The sequence below is a fragment of the Plecotus auritus genome (assembly GCF_963455305.1).
Source record: "Plecotus auritus genome assembly, chromosome: 5".
In the NCBI taxonomy this organism is placed as follows: domain Eukaryota; kingdom Metazoa; phylum Chordata; class Mammalia; order Chiroptera; family Vespertilionidae; genus Plecotus; species Plecotus auritus.
Window position 1 is genome coordinate 98,924,397 of NC_137776.1, and position 24,065 is coordinate 98,948,461.

The 24,065-nt window shown below is 43.1% G+C and overlaps 1 protein-coding gene across 7 annotated transcripts in view; it reads right to left on the minus strand.

Annotated features, from left to right (window-relative positions):
- The window catches only part of WDR33 (WD repeat domain 33), a 109,261-nt gene extending 96,232 nt beyond the window's left edge, over positions 1-13,029 (minus strand). For 3 of the 7 annotated variants that reach the window (XM_080667203.1, XM_080667204.1, XM_080667198.1), the window contains exons 1-2: positions 12,820-13,001; positions 9,165-9,281 (exon numbers count right to left, since the gene is read on the minus strand). Coding sequence is in view for 1 of the 7 variants with exons in the window: in XM_080667201.1 (XP_080523327.1) it covers positions 9,165-9,208 (44 nt within the window). In the remaining 6 variants the exon portion in view is untranslated. Of the gene's footprint in view, positions 1-9,140; positions 9,282-12,819 lie in introns of all 7 variants that reach the window. The other 4 variants (XM_080667201.1, XM_080667200.1, XM_080667199.1 and 1 more) reach the window with 4 other exon arrangements.
- Positions 13,030-24,065: the final 11,036 nt, after the last annotated feature.

A 24,065-nucleotide genomic window follows, 5' to 3' on the forward strand; every position in this document is an offset into this window, starting at 1 on the left:
ATGCAGGCCAATGCACAAAATTTCGTATGCAGCCACTTACCTTGATCTCCAGCAGTGGGAGACCAAGAGTGGACTGGAGCTGTGAGCAGAAGACAGGGTTGGGGGCTCTGGGGTTAGAGATCAGAGGGCAGCCACCCAGTTTCCTGTGCTGGGTCATTCCCTCATGCTGCAGAGGACATCTTTCTCCAGTGAACCTTTGCTATCCAGGCAGTTTTTGTCTGGGGGGTTGAGGGAGGCCACCCTGTTGGAAGACCTCTCCCTCCACCTTGTGGTTGATAGCCTGAGACTAATCAAAACTAAGTGTCAAAGGGACTGAAGCCAGAGGCTGATCTCTGGAGGCTTTTAGTTTTTGCCTGATCTAATCCAAGACACAGGGCTAGAAAAAGCAGACCCTGGTGCATATCTTGGTCCTTTCAAAGGCACCCAGCCCCAGCAGAGGGAGTCACGAGCTGTGGATTACTGATAGCTCCAAACAGGGTACTCAAGGCCAGTCACAAACAGCGTCTGACACTGTCCTTCACTAGAGATTGGGACTCGTAGCAGATCTACCTAATACGCAAACACAAACACAAAGACACAGCGAAAATGGGGAGACAAAAAAAACAAGCCCAAATAAAAGAACAAGAGATAAGAAGTTTATCAGACATAGAATTCAAAATAATGATGGCAAAGATGCTCAACAGACTGAGAATAGATACAGTAACTATGAAGAATGGCATAGCACTAATAAAGAACACACTGGAATACACAGCAGATTAGGAGAAGCCAAGGAAAAGATCAGTGAATCAGAATACAGGGTAGGAAAAAATCACGCAATCAGAAAATCAAAAAGAAAAAACAATTAAAAAACAGGACAGCTTAAGGCAGTGGTCGGCAAACTGCGGCTCACGAGCCACATGCAGCTCTTTGGCCCCTTGAGTGTGGCTCTTCCACAAAATACCACATGCGGGTGCGCACGTACAGTGTGACTGAAACTTCGTGGCCCATGCGCAGAAGTCGGTTTTTGGCCAGGGCGAGTCTATTTTGAAGAAGTGGTTCTAACGCTGAGCCACACTCAAGGGGCCAAAGCATGTGGCTCGTGAGCCGTGGTTTGCCGACCACTGGCTTAAGGGAACTGTGGGACAGCATGAAACCTAACAATACTCTCATCACAGATGTGCCAGGAGGAGAAGAAAGTGAGCAAGGGATCAGAACCTGTTTGAAGAAATAATGGCAGAAAACTTCCCTAACCTGGTGAAAGAAAAAGTCACACAAGTTCAGGAGGCACAGAGTCCCAAGCAAGAAGAACCCAAATAGGCTCATGCCCAGACACATCATAATTAAAATGCCAAAAATTAAAGACAGAGTATCTTAAAGGCAGCAAGAGAAAAGCAAACTGTTACCTATAAAGGAGCTCCAATAAGGCTATCAGCTGATTTTTCATCAGAAACTCTGCAGGCTACAAGGGAAATGACATGATGTATTCAAGGTAACGAAAAGCAAGGATCAGAAACCAAGTTTACTATATAAAGCAAGGTTATAATTCAAAACAGGTGAAATACAGAGCATCCAGACAAAAAAAGGCTAAAGGAGTTTGTCACCACCAAACCAGAACTGCAAAAAATGCTAAAGGGACTCCTGTAATAAACAAATGGGACTATATCAAAATAAAAAGCTTTGGGCCCAGCCAGCATGGCTCAGTGGTTGAACATCAACCTATGAACCAGAAGCATATACCTGGGTTGTGGGCTCTGTCCCCATTAGGAGGCATGCAAGAGGCAGTCGATCAATGATTCTCTCTCATCACTGATGTTTCTCTCTCCCTCTCCCTTCCTATCTGAAATCAATAAAAATATAGTTTTTAAAATAATAACAAAAGTAAAGTAAAAAACTTCTACACAACCAAAGAAGCCATCAATAAAATGAAAATGGAGCCCACTGTACGGGAGAACATATTTGGCAATGATACATCTGATAAAGGGTTAATATCCAAAATATATAAGGAATACATAGAACTTAAAAGGAAGACAAACAATCCACTTAATCTAATTTAAATGGGCAAAGGACATAAACAGACACTTCTCCAAAGTGGACATACAGATGGCCAAGACACATGAAAAAATGCTCAAAGTCAATGATCATCAGAGATGCAAATTAAAACGACATTGAGGTATCACCTCACACCTGTCAGAATGGCTACCATGAACAAATCAACACATGACAAGTGCTGGCAAGGATGTGGAGAAAAGGGAGCCCTAGAAAACTGCTGGTGGGAATTCAGACTGGTGCAGCCACTGTGGAAAACAGTATGGAGTTTCCTCAAGAAATTAAATATGAAACTGCCATTTGATCCAGTGATCCCACTTCTAGGCATATATCCTAAGAGACATGAAACACAATCAGAAAGAATGTATGCACCCCTATGTTCATAGCAGCACAATTTACAATAGCTAAGATCTGGAAACAGCCCAAGTGCCCATCAGTAGATGAGTGGATAAATAAAGCTGTGGTACATTTACAACATGGAATACTATGCAGCAATAAAATAGAAGAATCTCTTACCCTTTGAGACAGCATGGAGGGACCTGGAGAGTATCATGCTAAGATAAATAAGTCAGTCAGAGAAAGACAAGTATTGCATAATCTCACTCATATGTGGAATCTAATGAACAAAATAAACTGAGGAACAAAATAGATCCAGAGACACAGAAGCATGGAACGTAGTGCGGAATCTCAGAGGGAAAGGCATGGGAGGGTGGATGGGTGGGTGGGTGGGAAGTGATTAACCAAAGAACTCATATGCATATATGCATAACTCATGGACACAGACAATAGGGTGGCGAAGGTTGGGGTTGGGATGGGGGTGGGGGCAGGCAATAAGGGGTTAATGGGAGAAAAAAGGGGACATATGTAATACTTTCAACAATAAAGATTTTTTTTAAGTTTGAGAAGAAATAGTATATTTACATAGTTTCAAAGTATCTCCTCCAAGGTACATATTAATTTCAAAGGAATAAATAGTAACCATACAGAAAAAAACAGTATTAACTCAGAACAATAATTTCTGTTTCTGTATCACAGGGAATGAGACAGAAGTTCCACCATATTGAAAGGATATGTTTAGGATAATCTAACTTAAATCCTCCTATATAATAAAAGGCTAATATGCAAATCAACCAAACAGCAGAACAAACACTCAATGCAGAAGCTGCCCCCTGGTGGTCAGTGCACTCCCACAAGGGGAGCACCACTCAGCCAGAAGCCAAGCTCACAGCTGGCGAGCACAGCGGCAGCGGTGGCAGAAGCACTAAGGATGTCGGACTGATGGATGTCCCTGGGGAGCCGGCCTAAGCCATCAGTCGGACATCCCCTGAGGGCTCCCGGACTGCAAGAGGGTGCAGGCCAGGCTAAGGGACCTTCCCCCCATCCCGAGTGCACAAATTTCGTGCACCAGGCCTCTAGTACAAAATAACATTTTGAGGTGGGAAGACAGCCCTTAGATGCACAGAGATGCAGTCCATTCTCCAGAACAACTATCAGAGACATGCCTCAAGACTCTTGGACAAAGGAAGTGATGGTTTCAATTAGCCCTAAATCGGGTTTGCAGAGAATACAGGCTTTATTTGCAATTGAGGTAAGTATGTGAGCAAGTCTTAAAAAAAAGCATATGTATGAGAAATAAAAAAATAAAAATAAAAAATCATGAAGACAGCTCAAGTTAAGACCAAAGAGATAATCAGAATAAAACATATGAACCTTTGAATATGGACCAATTATTACATAATATTAAGGAATTATAATTTTCTTTGATGTGATGCTGCATACTAATATTGTATGCTGAAGCATTATGTACCACAAGGTCTGCAACTACTCTCAAATAGCTAAAAACATGCATGTGTATATGTATTTACGTATGTAGAGACAAGATGTATTAGCAATTTTATCAATACACACATAATAATCTGGGATCATGTTAAATCTACAGATCAAGTTGAGAAGAACTCAGTATCTTGACAATACTGAATCTTTATATCCATGTTCATTAAGTACTTTCCCATTAACTTAGATCTTCTTCAATTTTTCATCAAAGTTTTATAGTTTTCCTCATGTAGCTCTTGTACATTTTGAGGGGATTAAAGTACCATTTCTGTTGTGAATGTAGATGGCAGTTTTTTTCTTTTTTTTTAATATATTTTTATTGATTTCAGAAATAGGAAGGGAGAGGGAGAGATAGAAACATCAATGATGAGAATCATCGCCTCACACATGACCCACACTGGGGATTGAGCGTGTGCCCCAAGAGGAATCAAACCATGACCTCCTGGTTCAGAGGGTCAATACCCAACCACTGATCCACACTGGCCAAGCCTAGATGGCACTGTTTTTAGTTCCAAATTCCAACTGTTCATTGTGACTATACATATAAAAAAACAACTGACTTTTGTATATTTATCTTGCATCCTGAAGCATTGCTATAATCACTTATTAGAGGTTTTTTGATTCTTTAGATTTTCTACAAAGACTTTTGATCCTTTATATTTTCTACATAGACTTCTATGAACAAAGACAATGTTAGTTCTTCCTTCCCAATGGGTATACCTTTTATGCCCTTTTCTTGTCTTACTGCATTAGCTAGGACTTCCAGACAATGCTGAAAAGGAGTGGTGAGTGTGGCCATCTCTAACTTGTCCTTGATCTTAGCATCTAGTTTCTCACTATTAAGTATTTTACCTGTGATGGGTTTATAGATTTTCTAAATCAACTAGAGGAGGTTCCCTTCTATGTCTAGTTTGCTGAGCATTTTTAACATGAATGGGTATTGAATTCTATCTAATGTTCTTTTGTATTCATTGATATAATCATGATTTTTCTTCTTCAGCCTGTTAATATGATGGATTACACCAATTCATTATTGAATGCGGAACCAGCCTTGCACACCTGAAACAAATCCCACTTGGTCATAATGTGTATAATTCTTTTTATTCAGTTTCATTAGATTTGCTAATATTTTATTGAAGATCTGTGTTCCAGAGACATTGATCTATAGTTTTCCTCCTATAATGTCTTTGTCTGGTTTTGGTATTAGGGTAATGCTGCCTCAAGAATGAATTAGAAAGTATTTCTTCTACTTTCTGGAAAAGACTAGAGAAGTGGTATAACCTCTTTCTGAACTGTTTCGTAGAATTCACCAATGAACCCATCTGGGTCTGGTGCTTTCTGTTTTGGAAGGTTTAATCACTGATTAAATTTCATTCTCTCTCAAGCTTCCATATCATAAAATATTAAGACAGCCTTGTTTAAAATCTTAAGACAGCCCAGCAGTTCAGTGGTTGAGCGTCAACCCATGAACCAGAAAGTCACAGTGTGATGCTGCAGGGAACCTGTCCAGAGTACACCAGATGTTCAAGGCCAATTTGAGTGAGGGAACCCTAATCAGGATGTTCAAGGCCAATCTGAGCAAGGACACAGCGATTGTACTGTATGCAATGCAAAAGTGTGCCCTTCTATATCCCAAAGATTGATTTCACTCTTTTGTCTAAGTTGGTATAAAGATGTGTTACTAACCAGGTGAGGCAAGGCTGCTTTTATGAAAGGCTGGCTCCTATGGCTCCTAGGTGCTCAGCTTTTTGTATACCAGATGTAATGAGGATTTAAAAAAAAATAAAATAAAATAATGAGGATTTTTTTCAATAAATGGAGTTACACATATGTTGATATATATGCGATTTGTTATGTATGCTATTTTATTGTATTGACAGCAAGCTTCAAATCTTCATATGTCAAATTTTCTGAAGCTGTTAACATCATAGATAATTTTATGCTTAAAAATGTCGAATTTCGTGCCAAAAAAAAAACAGCATTTGTGGGAAGTTTTAATTCATTACTTTATTTTGAAGAAAAGTGCTGCTGAAAGTTATCATATACTTCGGGAAGCTTATGGTGAACATGCTCCATCTCAAGATACTTGTGAATGCTGGTTTAAATGCTTTAAAAGTGATGATTTTGATGTGAAAGACAAAGAACGTCCAGGTCAAGTGAAAAAGTTTGAAGACCAACAATTACAAGCATTATTGGATGAAGATGTGTGTCAAACGCAAAACGAACTTGCAGAAAGATTAAACCTTGCTCAGCAAACAATTTCTGATCGTTTACAAGCAATGGGAAAGATTTTAAAGGAAGGAAAATGGGTGCCACATCAACTGAACAAAAGACAAATGGAAAACCGAAAAGTCACCAGTAAAATGTAGCTTCAACAGCACAAAAGATAGTCTTTTTAGCATCGAATTGGGACTGGCAATGAAAAGTGGCTTTATTTTGAGAATCCCAAATGCACAAAATCATGGGTTGATCCAGGTCAACCATCAACATCGACTGCAAGGCCAAATCGCTTCGGAAAGAAGACAATGCTCTGCATTTGGTGGGATCAGGAAGGTGTAGTGTATGATGAGCTTCTAAAACCAGGTGAAACCGTTAATACTGATCATTACTGACAACAAATAATCAATTTGAACCACGCTTTGATCGTAAAATGACCAGAATGGGCCAGAAGACACAGCAAAGTAATTCTGCTTCATGATGATGCACCATCACACACTTCAAAATCAGTTAAAGACAAGTTAAAAGATCTTGCCTGGGAAGTATTAACCCACCCGCTGTATTCACCAGACTTTGCTCCTTCAGATTACCACTTGTTCCCATCGATGGCACACGCACTTTCTGAGCAGCACTTCAAAACATACGAAGAAGTGGAAAATTGGATCTCTGGATGGTTTGCCTCAAACAAGAAAAGTTCTATTGGGACGGTATCCACAAATTACCTGAAAGATGGGGAAATGTGTAGCTAGCGATGGACATTACTTTGAATAAAGCACTTTTGATGTTTCTCTTGAAATTATCATGTTTTCTTTGATTACAAAATTCGCATTAGTTACCGATACACCTGGTAGCTCCTATGCTTGCTACTGTGTTACCAAGACAGCTCCAAGTAGCAATGGCTATTTGGATTGCAATCAAGTTTCTCTCCTATAAGGCTATGCCTTCTCATATCTCCTCTGTCTAATGCCCAGCATCCATGAAGGTCCAGTTCCTGGCAGAGGAGGACCTGTGTACCCCACAGTTGGCGTAGTCTGGCAGGATGGAGTAAGTACTCCCACAACTGGTGCTGCGAGCAGAATCAAGGAAAAACTTACTCCAACAATTGTCCCAGCAAGCAGGGTCAAGGAGGAACTTACTGCAACAGATTCGTAGTCAGAGCACAGGCCTAGGTTTTGGGCTCAATCCCTAGTCTGGGGTGTGCAGGAGGCAGCCGATCAGTAATTCTCTCGTCATTATGTTTCTATCTCTCTACCCTTCTCCCTTCCTATGAAATTTTTAAAAAATTAAAATTTTAGCCCTGGCTGGTTTGGCTCAGTGGGTAGTGTGAGCCTGGGGACTGAAGGGTCCCAGGTTCAATTCCGGTCAAGGGCACATGCTGGGATTGTGGGCACAATCCCCAGTAGGGGGTATGCAGGAGGCATACGATCAATGATTCTCATCATTGATGTTTCTACCTCTCTCTCCCTCTCCCTTCCTCTCAGAAATCAATAAAAATTTATTTTTTTAAATAATTAAAATTTTAAGACACAAATATTTATAACCCAACAGGACAGAGGTTTATGAAAGTATATACAAAATGCTATGGGGTGACAGTATTTATACCCGACAAAATAAGACTTTAAGTAAAGGCTTTAACAAGAGACAAAGAAGGACCCAGCAATTTCAGTTCTGGTTACTTATCTGAAAAAAACCAAAATACTAAATAAAAAAGATATATGCATTCCTACAATCGCTGCAGCATTATTTACAATGGCCAAGATATGGAAGCAACCTAAGTGCCCATCAACAGATGAATGGATAAAGAAGTAGTTCATATATACAATGGAATATGACTCAGCCATAAAAAAACAATAAAATAGCCGAGACCGGTTTGGCTCAGTGGATAGAGCGTCAGCCTGCGGACTGAAAGCAGTCCCAGGTTCGATTCTGGTCAGGGGCATGTACCTTGGTTGCGGGCACGTCCCCAGTCGGGCGTGTGCAGGAGGCAGCTGATTGATGTTTCTCTCTCATCGATGTTTCTGACTCTCTGTCCCTCTCCCTTCCTCTCTGTGAAAAATCAATAAAATATATTTAAAAAAAAAAAAAAAAAAAACAATAAAATATTGCCATCTGCAACAACATGGATGGACCTAGAGGATACTGTGCTGAACGAACAAGCAGGCCAGAAACAGACTCATAGATACAGAGAGCATTTTGATGGCTGCCAGATGGGAGGGGGTGAGAGGGATGGGTGAAAAGAGTGAAGGGATTAAGAAGTACATATTGATAGTTACAGAACAGTCATGGGGATGTAAAGTAAAACGTAAGAATAGATGCAATAATGTTATAATTATATATGGTGTCAGGTGGGTAATAGATTTATCAGAGTGATCACTTCGTAAGTTACATTAATGTCTCATCATTGGGTTGTACAACTGAAACTAATATAAAATTCTACATCAACTGTAACTGAAAAATAAAAAATTATTTAAAAGTGCATATGGCCCTGCCCTAACTGGTTTGGCTCAGTGGATAGAGCGTCGGCATGCGGACTCAAGGGTCCCAGGTTCGATTCCGGTCAAGGGCATGTACCTTGGTTGCGGGCACATCCCCAGTAGGGGGTGTGCAAGAGGCAGCTGATCGATGTTTCTCTCAATGATGTTTCTAACTCTCTACCCCTCTCCCTTCCTCTCTGTAAAAAATCAAAAAAATATTTTTTTAAAGTGTATATAAAAAAGCAAAAAACAAAACACCATTATGTTATACACCTAAAACTAATATAATGGTATGTCAATTCTATCACAACTAGAGGCTTGGTGCACGAACTCATGCATGGGTGGGGTTCCTCAGGGTGGCCTGCAGGGATAGGGCCCTAGCTCATGCCCCCAGGCTCACAGCCCCAGCTCAAGCCCCTAGCCTCGAAGCCCCCCAACCCCAACTGGCACCCCACCATGGCCTGACACCGCCCCCTCACCTGCTCCACCATCCCGCCTGCGGGGCAATCAATCAGGTCCACACCCCCTGTCCAGTTCCCTAAGTGCCTGCAGGGCGATCAGCAGGGCAATCGGACCCCCGCTCACACCCACCTTGGCCTGGCACCGTCCGCTCACCTGCTCAACCATCCCGCCGCGGTCCTGCTCTCGTCAGGGCCCATCGAGACCGGCAGTGGTGGTCAGCGTAGATCATAGCGAGCAGTCGAACTCCCAGTCGAACAATTGCATATTAGGCTTTTATTATATAGGATTAAAAAAACTGAAAATGTCACCAAATCACTAACAGAAAAATATAAAAATTCACTGAATGCTCACTATATGTTAGACACTTCCCTTCACTTTTGAGATATTATAATTAACATTTTCATATAAAAGGAAACTGAAGTTCAGAAGTTTAATTAACTGATCTAGTAGAAGAAAGCTAGTTAGTGGTGAGCCTGGCATTCAATCCTAGGTGTGTCTCCTGTTGAAACCCATGCCCTTTCCAATACTACTCAGCCCTGGGAATTTATAGGCACTCAAATTACTAATATAAGGTACAATAAAAACATTATGAAGTTAGTCACTCTACCAGAAAACACTAAAATGTTCAAGGGCCAGAAAAGATGAGAGTAATGTAAGTTTTTCCAATATACTGGTATTTAAAAGCTTCTGTGTCTAGGACTAGCGTAAATTCTTTGCAATGGGGAGAGAAATGTTACCAAAGAGAAAGTGTGTTCAACTAACAAAATTTTGAACCTGTAGCTCTGCCAAAGACAAAAGACAAAATACTTTTAAATAGTAAGAACTATGATCAGTTGACTAACTTGTCACACAACACATTACAGCAACAGAGAAACTTTCACCATTTGGGGGAAAAAAATTAACATCTCTTATAAGCAAAAGTTTCAACACAGCCAAAACCGGTTTGGCTCAGTGGATAGAGCGTCGGCCTGCGGACTGAAGGGTCCCAGGTTCGATTCCGGTCAAGGGCATGTACCTCGGTTGCAGGCACATCCCCAGTAGGGGGCGTGCAAGAGGCAGCTGATCGATGTTTCTAACTCTCTATCCCTCTCCCTTCCTCTCTGTAAAAAATCAATAAAATATATTTAAAAAAAAAAAAAAAAGTTTCAACACAAATAAAATCTAGGAGTAATGGCCCTAGCTGGTTTGGCTCAGTGGACAGAGTGTCAGCCTGCGGACTGAAGGGTCCTGGGTCCGATTCCAGTCAAGGGCACATGCTTGGGTTGTGGGCTCAGTTCCCAGTAGAGGGCCTGCCGGGGGTAGCCGATCAATGATTGTCTCTCATCATTGATGTTTCTATCTCTTTCTCCCTCTCCCTTCCTCTCTAAAATCAAAAAATATATATTTTTTTTTAAATCCAGGAGAAACGTTTGGCAGAAAACTAGGTCAATTTAGAATCTTTTTTTTTTTTTTAATATATTTTTGCCCTAGCAGGTTTGGCTCTGTGGATAGAGCATTGGCATGTGGACCAAAGGGTCCTGGGTTCGATTCGGGCACATACCTCAAATACAGGCTCCTCCCCAGCCCAGACCATGGTCAAGGTGCGTGTAGGAGGCAACCAATCGATGTGTTTCTCTCACATGGATGTTTCTGTCTTTCCCTCTCTCTCTAAAATCAAAGGAAAAATATCCTCGGGTGAGGATTAAAATACATTTTTAAATTGATTTCAGAGAGGAAGGGAGAGGGAGAGAAAGATAAAACCATCAATGATTACAGAAAATCATTGATTGACTGTCTTCCCATACCCCACACTAGGGATTGAGCTCACAACCCAGCCCCACCAGGAATTGAACTGTGACCTCCTGATTCATAGGTCGATGCTCAACCACAGAGCCATGCCCGCTGGGCCAATTTAGAATCTTAAACAACAAATCTGGAATACTTAAACAACTGGTAATTTTTTTGATATCTAATAAGCACTTTGATAATGAAGTTTTCTAATATGCAGACTCCAACTAATTAATACTACTTTATCTGAAAACACTGGTAAAAGTCTTCATTTTTTCCTAAGCAACCTCACAGGAATTACGTAAGTACCTGCATAAGTGAATAACTTTCACTAATATCTTTGCAAATGCATTTGTTGTTATAGAGGTTTACTGTAACCTTACTGTCTTATTTTGAAATATGAAACAGTTCAAACTTCAGCAACTGTCAGATAACATGTTTTTTCCCAAAGTAATGTGAAAAAGAAAAGTATATGGACTTAACACTTAGCAAAAAGTTCAAAAAAGCACATAAAGTGGTTATTAAAAGTATAATTAAAGGACCAGCCAGGGCTCAGTGGTTGAGCATCAACAACCTATGAACCAGGAGGTCACGGGTTGGATTCTGGTCAGTGCATAGGTTACAGACTCAAGCCCCGGTAGGGGGCGTGCAGGAGGGAGCTGGTCAATGATAGACGTTTCTATCTCTCTCTCCCTCTCACTTCCTCTCTGAAATCAATAAAAAATTTTAAGTGTAATTAAAGCCTTAAGTCAAGTTAAAAATGTGATTGCAAAATTTGTCCTTTAAATATTTTTTACCAACAGAACAATGCAACTTAAGCCATCAACTTCGTAAATAAGGATTTATTTTTTTCCTAAAGCACTGTGATGTAAGGCCAACTTTCTACCAAAATCCTTCCCAAGAGTATCGAAAGATACGTTTTTTCAAGAAAACTGGCTAAAAATGTAACTTTAAGCCTCAGCACAAACTCAAATCCACACAGTATTTTTATCTTCTTGGAAAGGATATCAATTAAAAAGTGCGAAAGTATGGTAGTAAAAGATGGGTGTTAAGTGTAATTATTATTAGAGGGGAAATGCTACCAAGGGAACAATAACATGTTTCCTTTCAAGTACAAGTTTTATTTGCATTAAATAGATCTACCCCTGCACGTTAACAGGCAAAAAATACAACCTGCACTAGTGTACCTAAAAGTCAGCTCAGCGCTCCCAAGAGGCAGTCCTTTTAACATAGGCTTTCTGTTCATATTCTGTCTTCCAAAGTTCCTGAATAGTTACCTTAATGTCATCTGTGCAGTAAGTACTTCAAAATAGTCTTAACAGGCTTTGAATAAATAATCCGTATTTTTCTAATTTGATTTACACGTATCCAATTACGGAATTCCCTATCGACTCGCCTTCTTTCTCCCGATGGGCCACTAACCACAAGGGTTACAACTAAGTAACAGCATTTCTCTCTCTTTTTTTTTTTTTTAAAGAACACTTTCTAAGAGCCTGAATATTAGCTACCAGAAGGCAACTTAAAATCGGGACTCTTCAAGGAAGCATTATTTAAAGCAAACAAAACAGGGATGTAACTATTTCGAAGGAGCAGGCTTTTTGCCTGTTGCCTATTCTTGTTACAAATACTAATTACAAGCCACGATAATACCGAGGCATTAACTTCCCGTGACCCCGTTAACCAACCCCTCGAAGCCACACTCCGTTCAACTCTGGCCCAACCCCTTCCACTCCCGTCCCCAATCTCAGTGCAACGCGCTTCCCTCCCGCGGACTTCACGTCTCACCGTGGCCTTCCCTCCACGGCGTCCTGTCGCCTCCGGTCCCGTCAGCCTTAGTCCGACCCGGCCTCCTTTCCTGGCCACCTCGAGCCTCCAGCCGTGTCCTCTAAGGCTGCAACCTGCCTCCGAGAACCCTCCGGACGCCGATCTCCCCTGCTCGCCCGACTAGGGCCCCAGGCCCTCCCGGCCCCCACGCAACGGCCGCGCTTGAAAATGGCGGAAAGCGCCGCCCGCCCCAGCGAGTGTCCGGGTCCGCACTCACCTCGGCGCGGAGCACAGCTCCTAGTGAAGGGCGAGCGCACGTTCGTGTTCACCGTTGGGAACGTCTCTCCTCTCGGCCTCTTCCCTCCGCCCTTCTCAATCCTTCTCCTCCATAGCAGCAGCCGCCATCTCCCCGGATTAGCCACCTAGCGCACGCCCCTGCGTCACCACGCATCGGTGTACGGCTGTACGTCACGCGCGCCTGGGCCACAGGGGTCCGTAGGGATCAACCTGCGCATGTGCCTAGGCGAGGGGCGGGGTCCGACTACCCGCAGCCTACCCCGGCGCTTCCTTTGTTCGGCGCGACCGGGTTGGCTCAGCCTTGGGAGGAGCGAGCCGGGCCTTTGGCTGTGCTCACGCTCCTCACACTGTGAGTCAGCCTTGATGCTCCCAAAAACACTCCGTTTCCCAGGATTTGAATGAGAATTTCGTTCTGTGTTAGGTTATGTGGTCAAGCATACTGGAGAGTCGAATTGTGGGCAAGGCACTTGATCTTGCGAAGCCTTCGTTCATCTGGGAAATGGGGATCCTGGCTGAGAATTTAAATGCAAGTACCTAGCAGTCAGGCGCGTGGTTACCGTCTTCGAGTGGAACTTCGAGGTTAGAGGCCGGAACCTAAGAACCGCACCCTTGGTACCACCACTGGGAGGATGTTGACCATGCAGGGCAGCCGCTGCCGGTACCGTCACCCAAGGCTGGCTTGCGGCTTTATTCGTACAACCAAACAGCGACAGCCCGCATTGCCATCAGCAGTGGTACAGTACATACATCGTGGTGTGGTTCTGCACTGACCTTCAGCAATCCTATCTAATAAAGAGGGAATATGCTAATTGACCATTACTACATCACAAAGATGGCTGCACCCACAACTGAGGCCAAGTTCCCATAAGGAGCCTTAACGAGCAATCAGCAGGGACCTGAGGCTATGCCCTCCCCCGACCCAGTGGGGCTTGACAGGGGACATCAAGATGCGCTTCCTGTCCTGGTGCTGGGCTAGGGGACCGCAGGCTGCTCCCCCCGCCCCAGCGCCAGGCCAGGGGACCTCAGGCTGTGCCCCCCAGTAGGTGGGGCCTGACAGGGGACTTCAGGCCATGCCCCCCACCCCAGCACCAGGCCGGGGGACTTCAGACTGCACCCCCCGCCCGGCGGGGCTTGGCAGGGGACCTCAGGCCATGCCCCCCACCCAGTGGGGCTTGATGGGGGACCTCAAGGTGCACCCTCAATGCTGGGTCAGGGGAACTCAGGCCACACCCCCACCCAGCAGGGCTTTACGGGGGACCTAAGGCTGTGCTCCTCCCCCCTCACGGTGCTGGGCCGGGGGACCTGAGGTTGCGCCCCCCCCCGCCTGGCGGGGCTTGACAGGAGACCTCAGGCTATGCCCCCCCCACCCAGCAGGGCTTGGCCATGTTCCCCACCTGGCAGGGCTTGACGGAGGACCTCAAGGCACGCCCCCTGCCCCGGTGTGGGCTAGGGGACCTCATGCCACGCCCTCCATCCTGGCACCAGGCCAGTGGACCTGAGGCTATGCCCCATGCCTGGCAGGGCTTGAAAAGGGTGGGACTGGCCGGGTCTGGATCTAGCCCAATGAGGTGGGGGGGCAGCTGGGTCTGGGTCTTGTGGTTTTGAGGTGCATGTGGATGGGCGGGGACTTGACTCTGGGTCCCATGGTGAGCCCAGACTCTGACAGGAGGAAGGTTTTCATATATATTTTACTAATTTTCTTTCATCTCTAACACTTCTATTATAGAGGAAGGGCAAATAGCAATACTAAATTATTTCCTCTAATTAATTCCCTTTTAATGTGCACAAATTTCGTGCACCAGGTCACTAGTAGAAAATAGCTAGCGATGCCCTGGCCAGTGTGGCTCAGTGGCTAGAGCGTCGGCCCACAGACCGAAGGGTCCCAGGTTCAATTCCGGTCAAGGGCATGTATGTTGGTTGCAGGCTCCTTCCGCCAGGGTGCTGCGGGAGGCTGCCAATGGATGTGGTTCTCTCTGATGTTTCTCTCTTTTCCTCTCCCACTTTCTCTAAAAGATCAATGAAAAAATATTCTCAGGTGAGGATTAACAAAAAATAAAATAAAAACAAAGCCCTGACTGGTTTGGCTCAGTGGATAGAGCGTCAGCCTGTGAACTGAAGGGTCCCAGGTTCGATTCTGGTCAAGGGCATGTACCTTGGTTGTGGGCACATCCCCAATAGGGGGTGTGCAGGAGGCAGCTGATTGATGTTTCTCTCCCATCGATGTTTCTAACTCTCTATCCCTCTCCTTCCTCTCTGTAAAAAATCAATAAAATATATTTTTAAAAATAAACATTCAAACCTGTAAGAATTTTTTTAAAAAGAAAGAAAATAATTACTGATAAATGCAACAACCTGGATGATTATCACAGATATTGTTTAATCAGGCACAAAAAAGGATGCTGGGTTACTCCATTTATATATGAAGTTCAGAATACAACCTCAAACCAAGCAAATTGTCTTCTAACTTTTGGAAAGTAAATTGGAAATATGAACCAAGAATCTTTATCTAACCGCTATATTGTACACCAGAAACTAATATAAAATAATGTTGAATGTAAACTGTACTTGAAAAATAAAAAAAATGTTTAAAAGAATCTTTAAAATATGTGTTACGTTTGACTTAAATCTTTCTAAAAATCTATAGTCTGAGAAATGTGAAAAAGGTTTGTAGACAAACCTGTCACTGAGGTAGTATTGATGACAGAAAAAAAAATGGAAGCAACTTAAATGGCTAACACCAGAGAATGGTTAATAGCACATCATACAACAGAATACTATGCAAACAGTACAGAGTATATACTACAAAATTTTTATGATGACATCACAAATGCTTATAATCTAATTTTAGTGAGGCATGAATATGAGCAATTCTAAATATTTATACATAACAAGAAATAGCTAAGTAATAAAATGGTAGTATTAAGGATGTCTGTTTACTTAAAATATGTTTTGCTTTTGTAATCACTAAGGGGGAAAGGATGTTGTTGATTTTTTTGTTGTTGGATTTTTTTTAACAAAATAACAAGTACTGACATTGTATGTTGTTATTTATTATTAAATGCATTTTTATTTGTTAACACAATATCCAATTTCCTGTACATTGTTTAACATTACACATCACTTAGGGAATCTTTCCATTTTTTCATTAGTTTGTATTAAACTTGGAAACCACTGGTTGTTATTAATAAACTAGAGGGCCAATGCATGAAATTCATGCAAGAGTAGGCCTTCCTTCCCCCAGCTGCCGGCACCAGCTTCCCTCTGGCACCCAGGAACCGGGCTTCCCTCCAGCCACCAGCAGGCACCCCGGGACCCAGGCTTCCCTCACAGCCCCGGCTTCATCCAGAAGGTCATGCAGAAGGATGTCCAGAAGGACGTCTGGTCTAATTAGTATATTATGCTTTTATTATTATAGATATTAGGACACTACAACTCCCCAGATGTCAAGAGTTTAGTCTTCCTTTCCCCAATTACAGGAAGGCAGAGATTATAATAAACTTGGAAGCAACAGCAAAGATTTGGGAAAGCAAGAATTATACTCCAGGCTAGTATTAAAAAACAAAATTTAACTGAATAAACTTTAAAGACCTTATTGGCTTTACTCAATGATTCATGAATTTGGCAGCATCCAATCTAGCAGACAGAAAGGAGCTTCAAGGAGCTGTAAAAAAATGAAAGACATATAGGCAGAAAGGAGTAGAAACAAAAACTGCACTAGGCTGAAAAGCAGGTTGGTTACGGCAAAGTCACTCTCCTTAGGGGATAGGAAGAGGTCTAACAGGCAGATTACCAAACCAATGCCTGATTCACTGAGGTAAGAGTTCACTTCTAGGCGAGCCAAAACTATAATTAAGTCTTGATTTGGTGACATAGGTCTTAGCATAAGTGACTCCATTTAGAGCCTGTTGTCTTGTTTTTAACCCTAGGATATGTAAGTGAGTATATACCCTCAAAGAATATGATGGAGGTGGGAGTGGGAGAAGCAGGATCAGGTGGTATAGAAGAACCCATTATTCAGTCAACAAACCACTTATTCATACAACAAATAGTCCCTGCCCTTCATTTCTTCTAACTTCTGGGCACAGAATTAGCCAGATCTCAAGAAGTTCCTTGTAGTACAAGAGACAGTTCTAGTTCCATGTGGTAAATGTAGGTCAGGATGGCAGGAACCTGAAGGAAAGCCAGAATATCGGGCAAGATTTCCAAGGGCTTAAGAGAGGAATGTGGAGGAGAAACCAAGATGGCGGCATAGGTAAACAACTGAACTTGCTGCCTTGCACAACCACTTCAAAACTACAACTAAAAGACAAAACGGACATCATCCAGAACCACAGGAAGGCTGGCTGAGTGGAAATTTTACAACTAGAAGGAAAGAGAAAAGCACACTGAGACTCAGAGGAGCTGCGGAAGTAAAGTGCAGAGGTACGGAGGCGCGCACGCAGAAAAAGCTGGCAACTGAGGACACAGTTGTCTTTTTTAATCTGGAGGGAGACACAAGCTCCTGACTGCTCTGAACTCCAGTTCCAGGCGAGACTCTGGGGACCTGGACTCATACGGGGAGAAAGTGGACTGTCTGGCATCGGGCAGAACTCGAGGGCGGCTTTCTCTCAGAGGTGCTTGCAGCGATTACCGAGGGACACTGAGACCCAGGGGCCTCTTAGGGCAAGGCTGAGGATCAGTCATAGCTGTTTGTTCCACCCTGTTGATTCCCTGAGACCCCGCCCCACGCAAGCTGTGTGCAGAGGCTTTTGCATATGAATGGCCTGGCCCTTTGCAATCTAAAATTACCTAACAAACTGCAGCTGAATAAGAGAGACCCAGAACATCCAAAAGAAGGCCCAAGGCCCCACAGCAGCTTGCATTGCTTCAAAGCTGGGCCTCATGTGGGCACTTCCAAACCCCAAACAAAGAAGAGGAATCTGCAGATCTCTCCGTAGCTGCTGCTGGGTGGCCTCAGGCAGAGGCTAAATTTGCACCTCTTGGAGATCCAAGAGCCAATGTACCCAGTGGTCAGAGTGGGACCATCCAGATTACAAATCCTCAGATCCATAAGGGACACACTTAGGGGCAGACTCAGTGAGCACCAAAGCCCCACTGAAGCAAGTCTTGCCCCATAAGGGTGTCTCCAGCACAGAAGTTTTCCAGCATAGACACAGCTGATCCTCACAGCCAACTGGCCTGGAAGTCAATTCCTAACAGTGATACCAACAACAATCAAGGCTTAACTAAAACATGACTGTGCACACAGCCCACACAAAAGGGTGCACCAAGAGTGTCCCACTCAGGTAATTGGGGAGGCTGAGCCACTGGGCCCTATAGGACACCTAGCACACAAAGCCACTCTATCAACTCAAGGAAGCAGCCAAAATGTGGAGACAAAGAAACAGGTCACAAATGACAGAAATGGAGGAAAGCAAACTACTGGATATAGAGTTCAAAACCACGGTTATAAGGTTTTTCAAGAATCTTCTAGAAACTGCCGATAAATTTTAGTGAGACCCTTGAAGATATGAAAAAGGACCAACTAGAAATTAAGCATACACTGACTACAAAAAGAATAATATACAGAGATCCACAACAGACTAGAGCAGGGGTGGGCAAACTTTTTGACTCGAGTGCCACAATAGGTTCTTAAACTGGACTGGAGGACCGGAACAAAAGCATGGATGGAGTGTTTGTGTGAACTAATATAAATTCAAAGTAAAGGAGCGGAGGGGAGAGCCAGAGAACCCTCCGCTCTTTAGGCTCCGCGGGCCGGATAGAACAGCCGAACTGGCCGGATCCAGCCCGCGGGCCATAGTTTGCCCACGGCTGGACTAGAGGATCCCAAGAATCAAGTCAAAGATTTGAAATACGAAGAAGCAAAAAACACCCAACCGGAAAAGAAAAAAAAAAAAGAATCCAAAAATATGAAGATAGTATAAGGAGCCTCTGGGACAACTTCAAGCGTACCAACATCAGAATTATGGGGGTGCCAGAAGAAGAGAGAGCAAGATATTGAAAACATATTTGAAAAAATAATGACTGCAAACTTCCCCCACCTGGTGAAAGAAATAGACTTACAAGTCCAGGAAGCGCACAGAACCCCAAACAAAAGGAATCCAAAGAGGACCACACCAAGACACATCAAAATTGAAATGCCAAGAACAAAAGACAAGGAGAGAATATTAAAAGCAGCAAGAGAAAAACAGTTAGTTACCTATAAGGGAGTACCCATACAATTGTCAGCTGATTTCTCAACAGAAACTATGCAGGCCAGAAGGGCTTGGCAAGAAATATTCAAAGTGATGAATAGCCAGAACCTACAACCAAGATTACTCTACCCAGCAAAGCTATCATTCAGAATTGAAGGGCAGTAAAGCGCTTCACAAATAAGAAAAAGGTAAAGTTCATCAGCGCCAAACCAGAATTATATGAAATGCTGAAATGTATTCTTTTTTTTTTTTTTAATATATTTTATTGATTTTTCACAGAGAGGAAGGGAGAGGGATAGAGAGTTAGAAACATCGATGAGAGAGAAACATCGATCAGCTGCCTCCTGCACACCCCCCACTGGGGATGGAGCCCGCAACCAAGGTACATGCCCTTGACCGGAATCGAACCCGGGACCCTTCAGTCCGCAGGCCGACGCTCTATCCACTGAGCCAAACCGGCCAGGGCTGAAAGGTATTCTTTAAGAAGAGGAAAAAGAAGAAAAAGGTAAAGATAAAAATTATGAACAACAAATACATATCTATCAACAAGTGAATCTAAAAATCAAGTGAATAAAAAAAATCTAATGAACAGAATAAACTGGTGAATATAATAGAATCAGGTGCATAGAAAGGGAGTCGACTGACAATTCTCGGGGGGAAAGGGGTGGGGGGGGTGCAGGAAGAGACTGGACAAAAATTGTACACCTATGGATGAGGACAGTGGCAGGAAGGTAAGGGCCGAGGGTGGGGTGGGAACAGGGTGGAGGGGAGCTATGGGGAAAAAGAGAGGAACAACTGTAATAATCTGAACAATAAAGATTTATTTTTTTTAAAAAAGGAGCTGAAACCGGTTTGGCTCAGTGGATAGAGCGTCGGCCTGCGGACTGAAGGGTCCCGGGTTTGATTCCGGTCAAGGGCATGTACCTCGGTTGTGGGCACATCCCCAGTGGGAGGTGTGGAGGAGGCAGCTGATCAATATTTCTCTCTGATCGATGTTTCTAGCTCTCTATCCCTCTCCCTTCTTCTCTGTAAAATATCAATAAAATATATTAAAAAAAAAAAAAAAAAAGGAATGTGGCCAGAAAGCTGATCCTAAGAAGTACATCCTTAAGTTGGGTTCTAAAGGTAAGTAGAAAAGTGACAAACAAGAAGCCCATTCCTAGATATAGCTATAAGAGGTAAGGAAGGTATTCAAACATATTAAAGTGTCCCAATCCTTCAGAACCCTTAAAATGTGCTGAACTGGGAGAAACCAAGATGGCGGCATAGGTAAACACCTAAACTGCTGCCTCGCACAACAATTTCAAAACTACAACTAAAAGACAAAACGGACATCATCCAGAAGCACAGGAAGGGTGGTTGAGTGGAAATTCTACAACTAGAAGGAAAGAGAAAAGCACACTGAGACACAGAGGAGCTGCAGGAGGCAGAGGTACTGAGATGCGCGTGCGCAGAGAGGACTGTCAACTGAGTGTGCGGCTGGCTTTCTCAAGTGGGAGGGAGACAAAAACTCCTGACTGCACTGAACTCCAGTTCCAGATGAGACTCTGGGGACCCAGACTCATTGGGGAGAAACTGGACTGTCTGGCAGCGGGCGGATCTCAAGGGTGGCTTTTTCTCAGAGGTGCTTGCAGTGATTACCACAGGACACTAAGACACAGGGGCCTATTAGGGCAGGGCTGATGGGAAACCAATGCAGTCTGCTCTGCCCTGAGACTCCGCCCCATTCAAGCTGAGCACAGAGGCTTTTGCAAGTCTTCTCCCATAAGGGTGTCTCGAGCACAGAAGTTCTCCCAGCATAGACATAGCTGATCCTCACAGGCAACTGGTCTGGAGGTCAATTCCTCCCAGTGATACCAACAACAATCAAGGCTTAACTAAAACAAGACTGTGCACACAGCCCACAAAGGGCTGCACCAAGAGTGTCCACCTCAGGTAACTGGGGAGGCTGAGCCACTGGGCCCTATAGGACACCGAGCACACAAAGCCACTCTATCAACTCAGGGAAGCAGCCAAAATGCGGAGACAAAGAAACAGATCACAAACGAAAGAAATGGAGGAAAGCAAACTACTGGATATAGAGTTCAAAACCACGGTTATAAGGTTTTTTCAAGAATTTCCTAGGAAAGGCCGATAAATTTAGCAAGAACCTCGAGGATATGAAAAAGGATCAACTAGAAATTAAATATACACTGACTGAAATAAAAAATATTATACAGAGATCTAACAGCACACTAGAGGATTGCAAGAATCAAGTCAAAGATCTGAAATATAAAGAAGCAAAAAAACACTCAACTGGAAAAGAAAAAAGAAAAAAGAATCCAAAAATATGAAGATAGTGTAAGGAGCCTCTGGGACAACTTCAAGCATACCAACATCAGAATTATGGGGGTGCCAGAAGAAGAGAGAGAGCAAGATACTGAAAACCTATTTGAAGAAATAATGACAGAAAACTTCCCCCACCTGGTGAAAGAAATAGACTTACAAGTCCAGGAAGCACACAGAACCCCAAACAAAAGGAATCCAAAGAGGACCACACCAAGACACATCAAAATTGAAATGCCAAGAGCAAAAGACAAGGAGAGAATATTAAAAGCAGCAAGAGAAAAACGGTTAGTTACCTACAAGGGAGCACCCATACGACTGTCAGCTGATTTCTCAACAGAAACTATGCAGGCCAGAGGGGAATGGCAAGAAATACTCAAAGTGATGAATAGCCAGAACCTACAACCAAATTACTCTACCCAGCAAAGCTATCATTCAGAATGGAAGGGCAGATAAAGAGCTTCACAGATAAGAAAAAGCTAAAGGAGTTCATCACCACCAAACCAGTATTACATGAAATGCTGAAAGGTATTCTTTAAGAAGAGGAAGAAGAAGAAAAAGGTAAAGATAAAAATTATGAACAACAAATACATATCTATCAACAGGTGAATCTAAAAATCAAGTGAATAAAAAAAATCTGATGAACAGAATAAACTGGTGAATATAATAGAATCAGGGGCATAGAAAGGGAGTGGACTGACAATTCTCTGGGGGAAAGGAGTGTGAGAGTGTGGGAAGAGACTGGACAAAAATCGTACACCTATGGATGAGGACAGTGTGGGGGAGGTAAGGGGAGAGGGTGGGGTGGGAACCAGGTGGAGGGGAGCTATGCCGGGAAAAAAGAGGAACTGTTATAATCTGAACAATAAAGACTTACTAAAATAAAAAAATGTGCTGAACTGCAGGATCAACCTATAAAGCCATTATAAAATGTCATCATAAAAATGTATTGTATGCACCTCTCAAAATCACTAATTTAATCATAGGCTATTCACACCTCTAATCTCACATGTCCTTCTGGGAAATTTTTTAATTGATTAGGAGATACACTACCAGTATGCAAATAGCAATAATCTATATTCTATGGAATTTTATATGTGATTCACTGCCTTTAAAAAGATTATTTAGGCCCGCCGAAACCGGTTTGGCTCAGTGGATAGAGCGTCGGCCTGCAGACTGAAGGGTCCCGGGTTCGATTCCAGTCAAGGGCATGTACCTGGGTTGCGGGCACATCCCCAGTGGGTGGTGTGCAGGAGGCAGCTGATCGATGTTTCTCTCTCATCGATGTTTCTAACTCTCTATCTCTCTCCCTTCCTCTCTGTAAAAAATCAATAAAATACATTTTATAAATAAATAAATAAATAAAAATAAAAAGATTATTTAGCCCAGCCGGTGTGGCTAAATGGTTGAGCATCAACCCAGAAATCAAGAGTTCCCCATTTCGATTTCTGGTCAGGGCACATGCCTGGGTTTCAGGCTCCATCCCCTGTAGGAGGAGTGCAGAAGACACATGATCAATGATGTTCCTCCTTCATCGCCAATGTTTCTATGTCTCTCTAAAAATCACTAAAAACATATTTTACTTTAAAAAGTTATTTAAAAATAGAGGCATTGCCTTAGCTGGTTTGGCTCAGTGGATAGAGCATTAGCCTGCAGACTGAAGGGCACATGACTGGGTGTGGGCTTGATCCCTAGTAGGGGGCGTGCAGGAGGCAGCCAATCAATGATTCTCTCACATCATTAATGTTTCTATCTCTCTCCCTTCCTCTCTGAAATCAATAAAAATGTATACTTTTTAAAATCTTTTAAAAAAATAAATATAAAAATAGAGGCATGAAGTGTTATATATTAATTTATAGAGATTTAAGAGACATCAGCTAAATGCAACGTGTAGCCCTTGTTTGGATCCTAAATTGAATAAACTGAGAAAGAAAGGAAAAAAGGAAGGAAGGAAGGGGAAAAGAGGGAGAAAGGAAGGGAAGACATTTTTTAGAAAATTGTGACACTTGAACATGGACTGGATGAATATTAAATGATATTAAAATTTTTTCAATTTTTTTACATGTAACAATGATATGTTGTTGTTAATCCTCACCCAAGTATACACTGAGTGGTCAGATTATTATGATCTCTGAACCATAATAATCTGGTCACTCAGTGTATATCCTATATAATAAAAGGTTAATATGCAAATTGTCCCCTAGACCAGGAGTTTGACCAGCAGGCAGGCCAGCCAACCGCCTATGTCCCCACCCCCTGGCCAGGCTGGCCAGACCATATATATATATATATATATATATATATATATATATACACACACACACACACACACACACACACACACACACACTAATAAAAGAGAAACATGCAAGTTAACCATCACTCCACTACGCCAAGCCATGCCCACCAGCCAATCAGGAGCAAGTATGCAAATTAACCCAACAAAGATGGCGGCCGTCCACGAAGCTGGAGCAAGCAGGTGGCTTGGGTTTCCCTGGCAATGAAGGAAGCCAAGCTTCCCACCTGCCCTGGCCGGCCCTGGCCTCTGCTCAAGGCTACAAAGTTTCAATTATAGAAGATAAATAAATTCCAACAAAAATGATGGCGGCCACAGAGCTGGAGCAAGCAGACGGCTTGGGTTGCTCCAGGCAATGGAGGAAGCCAAGCTTCCCGCCCACCCTGGCCGGCCCTGGCCTCTGCTCAAGGC